This window comes from Ursus arctos, unplaced genomic scaffold, assembly GCF_023065955.2.
Source record: "Ursus arctos isolate Adak ecotype North America unplaced genomic scaffold, UrsArc2.0 scaffold_16, whole genome shotgun sequence".
Lineage (NCBI taxonomy): Eukaryota > Metazoa > Chordata > Mammalia > Carnivora > Ursidae > Ursus > Ursus arctos.
In genome coordinates, this window is record NW_026622830.1 from 16,937,792 (window position 1) to 16,950,576 (window position 12,785).

General features: G+C 48.4%; 1 protein-coding gene and 1 pseudogene across 2 annotated transcripts in view; one reads left to right on the forward strand and one right to left on the reverse strand.

Annotated features, from left to right (window-relative positions):
• The window catches only part of PTPRT (protein tyrosine phosphatase receptor type T), a 1,022,164-nt gene that overhangs the window by 376,494 nt on the left and 632,885 nt on the right, over positions 1-12,785 (forward strand). For both annotated transcript variants that reach the window (XM_044385622.3, XM_044385623.3), the window contains exon 6: positions 548-722. In XM_044385622.3, the coding sequence (XP_044241557.1) occupies positions 548-722 (175 nt within the window). The remainder of the gene's footprint in view (positions 1-547; positions 723-12,785) is intronic.
• LOC113258617 (transcription initiation factor TFIID subunit 9-like) overlaps positions 773-12,785 on the reverse strand; it is a 57,070-nt pseudogene continuing 45,057 nt past the window's right edge.

A 12,785-nucleotide genomic window follows, 5' to 3' on the forward strand; every position in this document is an offset into this window, starting at 1 on the left:
GTGCCCCAGGCAGACAAGAGGTTCTAGGCTGAGGAAAAAGCAAATGCCAAGGAGAGGTGCTGGAAATCCCCCACCCGCACCACGTCTGGGGACAGATGGGTCCTTGTGGAATGGACTCAGGTCTCAGGGCACCAGCCATGAGGCTGGGGACCAGACTGTATTGTCACTTCGTGGCTTGTATTTTCAGTAGTCTACCTGAGTCTGTCTTTGGGGGAGGCTTGTGGGTTCTGCTGAAGAGATAAGGAAGATGGGAGGAAGGCTCAGGGCCAAATGCCAGCCTCAAACTCAGGCCAAGCAAGGCGCCAAGGTGTTGGGAGGAGGCCTGTGCCTTCTCTTCTTACCCTCAGGCACTGCCCTCCTGAATCAGCTTGCGAGCAAAGCTTATACTTCAGTCAGAGCTCTTGCCAAAGCCAGCCATGGATTCTCCTTCTTAGGGAAAGCCATGGCCCCAGGGATGTGGGGACAGGTGGAGCTTCCGAGCTGGGGGTCACCTGGGGGCCAGAGGATGATGTGATTTCCTCTCTCATTCCCTCCCTCTGTCCTGCAGCAATGGAACGGCAGGGACACGGCGCTCATGGTCACCCGTGTGGTCAACCACAGACGCTTCTCAGCCACAGTCAGTGTGGCCGACACCACCCAGCGGAGTGTGAGCAAATACCGCTGTGTGATCCGTTCCGATGGCGGCTCTGGTGTGTCCAACTACGCTGAGCTGATTGTGAAAGGTGAGTGGTCCCTCCCATGGGGCTGATTGCACTGCAGCCTGGGCCCATCCTCAGAGGGTGGGAGGAACCCGGGTGCCCCCTCTCATCTGCTGCTGTTCCTCCCAGTCAATGGAAAGACACACCTTTTCCGGTTCCCTGTTCCCACCCTGCAGAGAAAGAGGCGGAGTTACTGTCAAATCATGCGTGTTGCATTGTTATTTCAAGTTGAGATGTCTTATAGGGTCCACCTGTGCGAGCCTGTGGGGTATACAGCATGGAAGGCATCTCCAGATTTGGCTTTAGTTTGCATTTACAGTTAGAATGATCCAACATCCTTGTGTTTCGGTGGTGGTCTGCTGCCATGTTGGGAGAGTACAATTGTTTCTGAGGGTTTTTTTTTTTTTTTTTTTTATACTGAAAACGCGATTTAATGATAATATTTTGGAAGGACTTCCAAAATAAATAATCCCCCTCCCCCACTGGCCTTGATTCAATTCTTTCCAATTTTCTTGTTCTTGTTCACCTTGAGGTATTGTCGACATGCTTTACATTAAAATATGCACATTGCTGTCTTTTCTGTTCCTTCCAAGGAGCTGGATATCCCATTTATTTTGAAAAGTCTATATAATTTTTGTTGTAATGCTTAATGGTTGTATACTGTTTCATCAAGTGAATCACCCCATTTCTTAAAATCTCCCTATTTGTAGTCATTTAGGTAATTCCAGGTGTTTTCGTTTTTGTTTTATCTTTCCTCTGTGCATCAATTAACAGCTCAATGGAGTTCTTCCAAAGAGAACATTTTTATTCTATTGAACCAGATTATTTCCTTGGATAGATTCCCTAGGGGTAGAGTTGGGAGGCCAAAGAATAAGAGCATCTTTATGGATTTTTCTTTGTGTTGCAATATTGCTTTTGCAAAAAATGGGTTTGACAGTTTACACTGGAAAATTGCAGCGTATGGATGTACTCATTTTCCAACGTTATGTTCACCGATTAAAATTTTAATATAGCGTAATTTAGTGAATGAAATAATGAAGCTATTCATCTTACGCTAGCCGTGGAATGATACCCAGTGTGTATGAAGGTGAGAACATGGATCAATCCCCCCCTCCCCCGGAAGTCTCCTGAGTTGATTTCCTTTGTCAAGGGATGTGTTGGTGTGAGGGCCTTGACCTCTAGTTGCTGGCACCTGTGTAACCAGTAGGCCTGGCTGACCCTAGACTGGGAGCTGTGGTCTGAGATTCTCCCTCCTGGGCTGTCCTGACTCTAGGTAGATATTCACAGGGCTGACTGTTTGTCATCAATCAGGTCTTTGCTTGAATGTCATCATGCCGTCTCCTCCAAGAGAATGTCCCCAGCCCCCACCCAGCTGGGTGCTTTCTATCAGGTCACCTTGTCCCTTGTTCTGCATAACACCTGTCACACTTCAAAATTACATTTTTCCTTTGTGTTCTTGGTAGTTTTCCATGTTGTCCTTTAGAACATGAGTGCTGTGAGAAAAGGGGCATTTTTTTGGTTTGGTTCACAGTTCTCAAGCCCCCCCCCCCCCAAGGCTTAGCCAAGTGTTTGGCAGTAGTCCCGAGCCCACCCAAATATGAAACTGCTGGTGTTCAGGAGTTTGGACCTGAGCAGTTGGTCATTTCATAAAGCTCAACCCTAAAATACTTGTTGAACGATGGATGAGTGAATGAATTATTGGCCTCAGCAGGAACTCATTTCATCTCCGTAATGCCATGAACACTTAAGCCGAAGATCAACAAATTAGGCAGTCATGAACAAAACAACCAACAGGGAAAATACAACCACCTTAAAATCGTTTACATTGCAAGCCATTAATGTATAAAAGAAACCGTCATTTCAATCATATTAGGCTCCTATATTTGCTTTTTTGGTGCCGTAGAATTGATTTTGTGACACAGTGGCCTTTTGCAGGCCTCTCAGGCACTCAGTGAATCTGTGATTTCCAGAGCCATCCCCTCTGGAAGTTCATCGTACCTCTCCCGTGGCGGCCTCGCACACTGGAGTGGGAGCCCACCAGAGGATGGACCGTGTCCGCTTGCGCTCTCCACGGTCTCGCCCGCACCTTGCAGGTGCCCGGCACAAGGCTGGTAAGGAGAGAATGGGACGAGTGACCATGGCAGCTGCTGGAGCGCTCCGATCTTTCCACACAGACCCATGGAACCAGAGGGTGCTGGCTTTATTCCTCCTTCACATCCCTCTTTGAGGGGCTGGAGAAGGTGTGGGACGCCAAATCCAGAGGCCCTTGGGGCAGAGGAAGTGATTTCCATGGGGAAGAGTCATTGCCTTTGTTTGGAGGGGTGGCCAGGGTTTATCGGGACAGCGGTTTATCCTCTGTGGGCTGGACATCCCGAGCTGGGGTCCAGGCTGGGGGGAGCAGTGCACCGGCCACGTGCGGCACTAGGATGCCAGAGCCACCGCTGTGCCCAGTGCCTTCCCCTGCAGCCTTCGCCGTTCCGTGCTGGGTGATGTACCGGATGGCCCCCTTCGGAGGTCTCCTTCACAGTGTGTGCTCCCTGTGACCTGGTCCCCTGTTATTACACCTTGATGAAAACCTTTATGGGATAGCACTTTTTTTGGAGACGATTTTTTTCCCCCTTTTTAAATTTAGTTGATGGCAAGCTAGGAACTGGGCCCCTTGAATGTAGAAGTCCCTTCACATATGTGGTCTTGTGTCGACCTCTAATTGTCGTACTGCACCTTGGTTGTATGTTAATTCGTTTTACAGTGGGGAGAGCGACCACAGCCAGGTTGAGAAACCGTCCTGAGGGGCAGAGCTGGGGTCTGGCCTGGGCTGGCTCATGCTATTTCAGCCATAGCTGGAGGGCCTGAGGGTTGTGATCCTGTTGGCATCTGGTATCATGATGTTATAGAGAGTGTTGAAAGGGTCCAGACTTCATGCAAAGCTCATGACAATTCCTAGACCTGTCGCTAAGTTGCCCTTTTAATTCATGCTTCTCCCATCATTGCTCCCCACCTCTCTGGAATGGAGTATTTACTACCTTCCAGGTTCCCAGAGAAATGAATTTACTCCTTTTTATATACATACACACACACACACACACACACACACACACACACACACCCATACACCCACACCCACCCTACATAGCTAGTGGTAACCAAGCCAAATAAGAAAATGAAAGGCAGGGGACACCCAGAACAGCAGGAATCAGCGGAAACCTGATCAGAGGAGGCCTGTCACCTTGGATGTCTGGCCAGGAACCCACGTGAAGGCAGCAAACCAGAGCATTTGCGGGAAAGTGTCTTTTGAAGAATGACTCACTGGCCTCTTAGAGCCCCTTGCCATGACTTAGCAGGATGGTGAGATACCTCAGTACTGAAATAGTTGCACTAGTTAAAAAACAAAAGAAAGCAAAACAAAAACCTAACAAGGAATAAACATAAATCTTCCTTCTTTAAGGGAATGGAGACATTTGAGAAAACAAAACAAAAATGTTCCCAAGGGCTAAGTCTTCTCCCAGGGCATGGTGCTCCTGCCCAAATTGAGTTTCTTGTTCCTGGTTTACACATTACACAGGTGGTGTGTGCTGGGGGGTAGGCAGCTGACCTGGGTATGTCACAGGAGGAAGAACACCCCTGGGCAGGTTTCTTCCCCAGATTTTCTTCGCTTCATTCCGATTCAGAGACAGGAAAGAACTCCAGAGCCCCGATATGTGGGTTTAAACCCTGGTCCCATGCAATACGTGCCCTCCTTAATACCCATCACCAGCCTATGCGCTGGGTGTTATACGCAAGTAATGAATCAAGGAACTTTACATCAAAAACTAGGGATGTACTGTATGGTGAATAACATAATAAATATTATTAAAATAAAAAAGAAAAAAATAATAAATCCTGGTCCCATCTTGTCCCAGCTCTGTGACCTTGAACATCACCCTCTTCCAGCATCAGCCCGCTCTTCTGGGAATGGGAATATAGGATTACCAACCTCAGAGTGGTGTGTGTCCAGAGAATTCAAGCAGACTGTGTGTATAGAAGTTCTTAGAACAGAGCTTGGCCCATTACTCTACAAGGGTTTGTTAAAAAAAATAATAACTTGCTGAGGTTGGTGGGATTTCCCAGGTAAGGAGGTAAGAGATGGTGAAGGGCTGGGTGGGTGGGCCTCCTCTGCAGAGGGACACTGGTGGTCTCTCCCCATACAGTCATGTGCCAAGTATAGGGGCAGGGAGGGAGGAAATATAAGAGTGGGTGCCAACATGTGGGCTTGGGAAGTTTGGGTCATGGGGTCCATGTTAGGTCAGACTCCCTGGGTCCCCTACTGTATCCACCACTGGTGAGCCAGGAATCTGGGAACCAAGGAGACGTTAGCTGGTCCTTCTTGGGCTCAGCCATCTGACCACATGGCATCATTCATTCACAACTTAGGCCATACTGGGGTTGGGAGGCCACAGGGCCCCTCAGTGCCCAAGGCTGCCAGGAGCTGGATGGGGGCCCCTCTCACGGTATCCATAGCAGGTGCCTGTGCTATGCCAAGCAAGGACTCTCTCTAAATTGTGTGTTTATGGCTGGCTGGCTCGTGGTTCATGTGCTATCCTGGGATCGTGAGCATTAGTGCTTTAGAAGATGCCATGTAATTTGAGTGTAGGTAATATCAAATTCTCGGGGCGACACAGATCAAAATGAAAGCAAATTGGAATTACTTAATTCTGAAGAGCTGTTTATTGAGTTGCGATAATGTACCTGGGTATACGTTAGATTACTCTGTAATTGAGATTTCGCTCAGTTGACAGTCCAGCCCCTCAACCTGCCTGTTCCGGACCAGTGCTTACAAATGCACTCATTTCCCATTTCTGGGTTTCCTCCTATCTTTGATTTCAAGATGTTTTCGCTCATCCCAAGCTTTATTCTGTAAGAGTCAGGGGGCTCCAAGGACACGGGTGTCTTCAACCCAAGTTATGCACATATGGTCCTGATGAAAATTTGCTAACATAAAAATGTGTCGTTGGTAGTGATTTTTTTTTTAAGATTTATTTATTTATTTATTTGACAGAGATAGAGACAGCCAGCGAGAGAGGGAACACAAGCAGGGGGAGTGGGAGAGGAAGAAGCAGGCTCATAGTGGAAGAGCCCGATGTGGGACTCGATCCCAGAACGCTGGGATCACGCCCTGAGCTGAAGGCAGACGCTTAACCGCTGTGCCACCCAGGCGCCCCAATTGGTAGTGATTTTTAAATCTGTCTTCCAATTCCATATAACAACCTGCTGTGGGCTCAAAACCCTCTTATCAATATGTGGATTAGTGCCCGGAAGAAATCTAATACTGGCCCTGTGAGTCAGGTGTTCTGAACTAAATACTGATGTGACTTCCTACCGGGGCAGCTTGGTAGGGTCAAGAGTAGGGATTTGGGATGTGAACACACCTGAGTTTCAATCTTAGTCCTGGCCCCAGCTGTCTGGGTTACTTCAGATAAATCATGTGTTGCCTCTGGGCCTCGGGCTCCTCATCTGTTCAGTAGGTGAGTGTATCTCATTGGATCCATTATGAGAGGGAGACAGTACATGTATAAATCCTAGTACAAAGTACATACCCACACAGTTCTATCTGTAAGTATCAGTAATCGTATTTTATTATAATTTTAAGGGGTATGCTTAAGTACATTGGCTGTTTTTCCTTGTCCCGCGTAAAATAACTTGTATGATAAAAATTTAACTATCTTAAGGTCTGTCTCTGAAATAGGATTGAGGTCACCAAATGCAGCCTATTGTTCAAAGTCAGTGGCAGAAATGCTTTATTGTGTTGCACTGTATTTTTTTTTAACCTTGTGTTCCAGTATTTAAGGCCTCCTGAAATTGGACCAGATTGGGCCACGTCGAGCCTGCAGTGGCAGCCGTGGATGAGTGTGGATGCTCTGTTCTGGGACACATGCTGCACAACTGACCATGGCCACTCCCTTGGCCCATTTTGCTGACGTCACTAGTTTGGTTTCTGTAGGCATTTGAGTTTACAGCTTCTGGTTTAGAGATCGCATGGCTGGAGTAGCAGACTTGTTCCTGTATTCATTTGATAGTTTATTGAGCCCCAGCTATGAATCAGAGAGTGTGACAAGCCCATGGTTTAGTGGGAAGAATCATGCAAACCTCTGATGCATGGTCATTTAGTTTGTGTTGGGTATGTACCGCACTATCTTACTGGTCCTATTGATAACAGTATTCTAGAGCGGCTGTTCGTGTGTCCCTTTTACAGATGAGGGCACAGAGGCTCAGAGAAGTTAAGTACCTTTCCCAGCGTCACACAGCTTATATGTGGTGGAGCCGGGATTTAAAGCCCGGCCTGCTGGTGCCTCAAACTGTGCTCTTTCTTCTATACGTTTCTTAGGAAATTCAGTGTAGTAGCCCTGTAGTCGGTGTGAGCTGAGGAACTAGAGGGTGGAACAATTGATGCCATTTGAGAAAGTCCTAGAAAGTTTTTCTAAGTGCTCCCATCTGTGAGGACTCAGCCTGGCAGGCTCTTGAGCAGGGGCGGCCCGGGGCAGTTCTCGGACATGAATGGGTGACGTGTTTGGGGTTGCAGATGTAGGTCGGGGGACCTATTGGAAGTCTTTGCACTGGAGCAGAGTTGGAGTTTTATTCTGTAGGAGTCAGGGGGCTCTGATGGAGACCCCCCCCCATCCCTGGTCCATAGACAGTAACACACACACTCTTGAGGCCGGACCTCTGCATCCATTTGTTCTTCTCTTCCCTGGTCCTGTCTGTGACCAGTGGAAAGCCGTTGTCAGGCAGGTGGTGGTGGTAAAAGGCACAGCCTGTGTTTGGGAGACAAGTGAGGATCAGAGGCAAGCAGGACAGGGACCCCTAGAAGCAGACTTGGCAGGAATTTGAGTGTAAGAGGTTTGTTTGGGACATTGGGAGGTGAGGTCAGGAGAAAGGGCAGTCACAAAAGGCATTTTCGAGCAAGTGACCATCGTGGACATCTGGAGCTCATTCCTGCTGGGGAAGCCTAGGATTCAGCGTAGATTCCTCAGGTGTGAGAGAGCTGGGGTATTTGTACCCTAGACCCCACCAGTCAGTGGGCCGGGGCTGCTCCTGGAGTGTTAATGTCCTGGTACTTCAGGCTTGTTGCATAGGACAGAGGGGGCCTCCTGGGGCTTTGGAGAAAGCCCACCGCCACTGAGATTCAGATAAGAGAGTTGGAAGTTGGCCCCTGCACACTGGACAAATAAGGCCTGAGAGAGGGAGGTGGGGGACAGCTTGTGCTACACAGGCTCTGCGGCATTGGCAAGCTTCCGACGGGACCGGGGGTGTTGGCCTGTCCGTGCCTCATCTGTGACAGTAGCTGGGAAGGGCAGCTGCGTGCTAGGAGAAGACGCAGAGCCGGGCCCCACTCTGAGCGTTTCGCTTGGGCAGCCACAGGAGCTCTTCAAAGGCTGCTGTCACAACCAGACTCAGAGCCTCCATCCCTGTTCTCTGCCAGCCCTCAGGGGCCAGGAGGAGCCGGGGGGCTGTATTGCTCAGCAGTCAGAGACTGGGCTTGGGATCGAAGAGCCTGGGCTGGAATCTGGCCTCTGCCCTGTAAACTCCCTCCCTCAGTGTGCCTGGAACCCTGCCACTCTGCACCACCTCTGCGGTCAACACCCTAGACCAGGGGTCAGCAAGCCTGTCCTGTACAGGGCACGGTGATCAATATTTTCAGCTTCATGGACCATACAGGCTCTGTTGCAACTATTAAATCTGTTGTAGCAAAAGCCATAGAAAATATGTAAATATGGTGTGGCTGTGTGCCAGTAAAACTTACAGAAGCAGGTGGGGGTCTGGATTTGGCTCCCAGGTGAGTTTGCCATGTGCTGCGCAGAACCAGCCCTTCCCTCCTTTCGGTTGGATGACTGTACTAGCTCTTTCCCTCTCCCACTCCTGCACCGCTGAGGTCCAGTGTTTATGCGGCAGCCTGAGTGATAGTTTGAAAACAATAAGTCATGGCATTTCATTGCTCAAAACCCTCCAGTAGTCTTATCTCTTGCTTAGAATAAAATCTAAACTTCTTAACATGGTTTCTAGATCTGACTCCTCTTTTTGATTCCCGACCCCCTGCCTCCTGTATTTGTTCTTTCATCCTCATCTTTAGCCACACCAGTCCATTTCCTCTTCCTTGAACCATGCCATGATGGTTCTGACCTCAGGACCTTTGCACTAGCTGTTCTTTCTTGGCCTAAAATGCTTTTCTTCCAAATAATTACATGGCTCATTTGTTCTATTCATTCTGGTCTCTACTCAGACATGGGCTTCTCAGAGAGCCTCCCCTGAGTACCTTATCTAAAATAGCACCCATCCGACCACCTGTAACACTGTGCCATTGTTCCAGTCTGTGGTTTTCTTCCCAGCCCTTATCACTGTCTGCCATTGTCATTTACATCTCTGTGCTGCATAATCTCCTGAAAGCAGAAGCTCTGTAGGTCTTGCTTCCTGCTGGATCCAGGATACCTGGCATAGAGAAGGGGCTCGAACATTTGCTATATCCAGCAACATTCTCAGTGCTTCCTTCACAGGCATGCAGTAGCATTGCAGACTCTTCCTCACACCTTCCTTTTCCAAGGTTCTCGTTACTGTTGGAACCTGAGGTTTCCCTCCTGTCTCTGGGCAGGTTCCATCCTCTTGATGGATGCCACTTTTTATGCCACTTTTTATCTTTTCCTTTTAGTCTTGCTTTCCTTTGCTTTACCCTTTTCTTCCTTGCTGTGGAAGCCATAAGATTTACTGTTCCCTGCATTACTCGTGTGGCCTTTGTCCTGCTTTGTTGCAATTTTGGGGTCTCAGTTGACCTGCCATGGACATGCTACTTATCTAGTCTATCATGGGGCCATTCTCATGGTCATTTAAGAAACCCCTGGGCTGCCTTCAGTGCCGGTCCAGGAAAGGCTTGTCTCAGGTTGAGACCTCCCCATTCCCTACCAAGTCCTATCCACTTGAGTGTACCTGCTTCAGTCCACTTCTCCAAGACTTGGCCCACCTCTTCCCTCTACCCCCATGTCTGACCTTGACTTTCCAGAAAGATGCTATGCAAAGAAATGTGAGCATTTCCATCTTCTTTGCAGCCTTCATGTTCAGTAGGAAAATATCCTGATGTTTGGGTTCTTAGTTTGGTCTTTCTTCAGTCTTAACTTTTATTAATTTATTATTGTTATTATTGCCATTGCTGCTATTGGCAAGAACACCTAGATTGCAAATCAGAGGTCTTGGGTTCAAATCTTGTGTGAGCTACATGAATTGGGAGTGTCACCTCGTGATTCCCTAATTATGAAAAGGAACAATAGTGCCAAGCCCCCTCGATTTGAGGGACGGGTCACAGATATGGTCATCCTGTGTGAACACAGTGCTGCTTATATGTTTATGCTTGTCTTCATCAAGCCCCATCAGCCCCGTGTTTGCCAGCTGCCCAGTCTTAGCCCCAACTCCTTCCTCCTTGCATAACGTCACTGCTCGGTTTTCATGGGAAGAGGAAAATGACAGATGGAAAGAAAGTGGGAAACTTAACTTGAGCATATGTGTGTGGGGGGAGGCGAACCGGGAGAGATCTATGTATATTGTATTCTATATGGGCACAAAGACCAGCTTATTTTTAAAAAAGCGTAAATGTGGATAAATAAAACCTGACAAGTATTGGTTTCCTTGAATTATTTTGACTACTTTATCAGCTGCATGCTGATGTGTTGCGTTAACACTTTTAACGCATTTGGAAATTAAATCAAATGGCAATTGCATTAAATCCTCATTCACTTGGAACATTACCCTCCTGTGTTCAAATGGAAGAATTATCTGGGGTATGGAATGAGCCACAAGGTCTGTAGTTAGCTGGCATTTGTAGACCATATACTGCATGCCACACACGGCCCTGGGTATTTCACCGGAGGTTCCGTTCAGTCCTCACCTGCTTCCGTGTTTCAGATGAGGTTGCTGAAGGCTGATTCCCCGGCCGACTTAGAGTCTCACTGCCTGAAATCTCTCCTCTTCCTGTGGACAGATGTAATGGAGACTCTTTTCTGGCTCTCCTAATGCTAATTTTCCACAATGTTCTATTCTGTGGCAGATATTCATGGAATACTGTTTCTGGGAACCTAAGCTTTAGGCCCAGTTCAACTCAATTAAACTGTGGACCCCAGATTTGGAAGGGATGGTACAGGTCATTTTCTCTGTCCCCGCCCTGGAGCTGAATTCCTCTCTGAAATGTTACATATGGCCTCCGTCTAGATCTTTCATCACCGGAGGTTCTTCTATCCCCCAGGGGATGTTTGGCAATGTCCAGAGACATTTCTAATTGTCATACCTTGGAGGGAGTGTGTGGAGGCCAGAGAGACTGTGAAACGTCCTACAAAGCACAGAACAGCCTCCATAGGCAACAGTTAGCCAGCCCCAAGGGCCAGTTGTGAAATCCTGCCCCTCCCCCCTCCCCACAGGATGGTCCCTTTATCCCTGAAGCCCCGCACTTCATCTGCAATCCTGTGGGCTTTTGGCGGTTGTGGTGGGGTGGGGGGTGTGGTGAGATGTGGGAGAAAGAAGGTAGAGCTAGTTATGTGGCTGTGAAGGAGTGATTCAGCTGGTCTGAGCCACACTCTCTGAAAAATTGACATTGACTTCTGGTCTACTGTGACTTGTGCTCCTGGGGCCTCCCCTCTCCCATCTCCCCACTAAATACCCATGGAGATGCCATAAAAGGAAAATGCAGACTAACTACCCAGTGCTGGGAATGTGAGCATCTCTGGCTGTCAGGTCAGTAAAGCTGCTATGTGTGCGCTGAACACATGAGCCTCCCCTTCCGCTGAGTGGAGCTGTGATTCAGAGCTGCTGCATGACCAAGGACTACATTTCCCAGCCTGCCTTGTTCTCAATGGGACCATGTGATTCACTCCAGCCAAAGGAAAGTGCGCGGAAGTGTGTTCAGAGCCAGAGTGTCTAAAAAGCAGGCAGTCATTCTCCACATTCTTTCTTCCCTCTTTAGTTGGCTGTGTGCAGATGACTCCAAGCCCCTAGAAGGCAGAGGAGTCGAAAAATTGAACAGTTCTGGGCCCCTGAATCACCTTTTGGAGAAAAATTGCCTGCCAAGTGGTCCTGTTATTAAAATAATAATGAATTATTGTGCGAAGCTACTATGCCTTGGGTTTCTTTGTTATAGCAGCTAGCAGATTGGGTCAAGAAAAGTCATTAGCAGCCTCCCCAGGCCTATCTTCTTGAACCAAAGCTTTCTATCCTACTTCTGAAGAGATGAGAAGATACTTTTCTTCTCTCTCGCTGATACTGGGCCCAAGAGTCTACCTGATGGCTGGACAATTATCCTTTTGTTCTGGTGTTGCTTTTTTTTAAAGGTTAACAAAAATTTTTTTTCCAACCATTATTTATTGATGTTGAGTCTACAAATTCCAGAACGACATATGAGGACAGAAATTGTGTGTTTATGTTAAGGAAAGGGGTGGGCATGGCCTTGGCTGTGGCATGTGAAGCGCAGGAACAGTGGGAGCTCAGGCGGGGTCTGGCCACATGGGACAGCTCGGAAGCCCTATCCAGAAGGGTGGGTCTGACATTAGAAAGGAGTCCAAGGACCAGCGATAGCCCTGTCAGGTGTATCCCAGGGTAAGACCCCAGCCCCATGTGAGGGAACATGGGAGCAGAATGGTGGGGTAGGGAGCGGGCTGGGGCTCTGGTCCCATGAGGTCCTGGGGCAATGGGCAGGCTGTCCAGGTGAACAGTCTGAGTCAGCCCAGTGTAGCCAGGGGAGCTGTCCTTGTGCCTGGTCTCCCCCAGCACACCCCTCTCCCACCAAGTGAGTCTGTCTACCACTGGAGCCCAGTGATTCCCACTGAGAGTGGGCAGGATGGAGAGAGGAGGAAGAGCTCAGCACTTGGCACTTCAGAGCAAGCACCACCCATCATTTAGAAGTGATCATCATGGCAGCGTGTTTAAACATTAAATAAAAACAAAGCTGGAGCAGTTAGTGAGATGCAGATGCCAAAAAGCAGTATTTTAGCTGTTGGAGGGGAGGAGCAGCGGGTTCCCAGTGTAATCGGTGGGGTTCATTGTGCCCACACTGCATGGTTGTTAAACCCCACGCCACTGCAT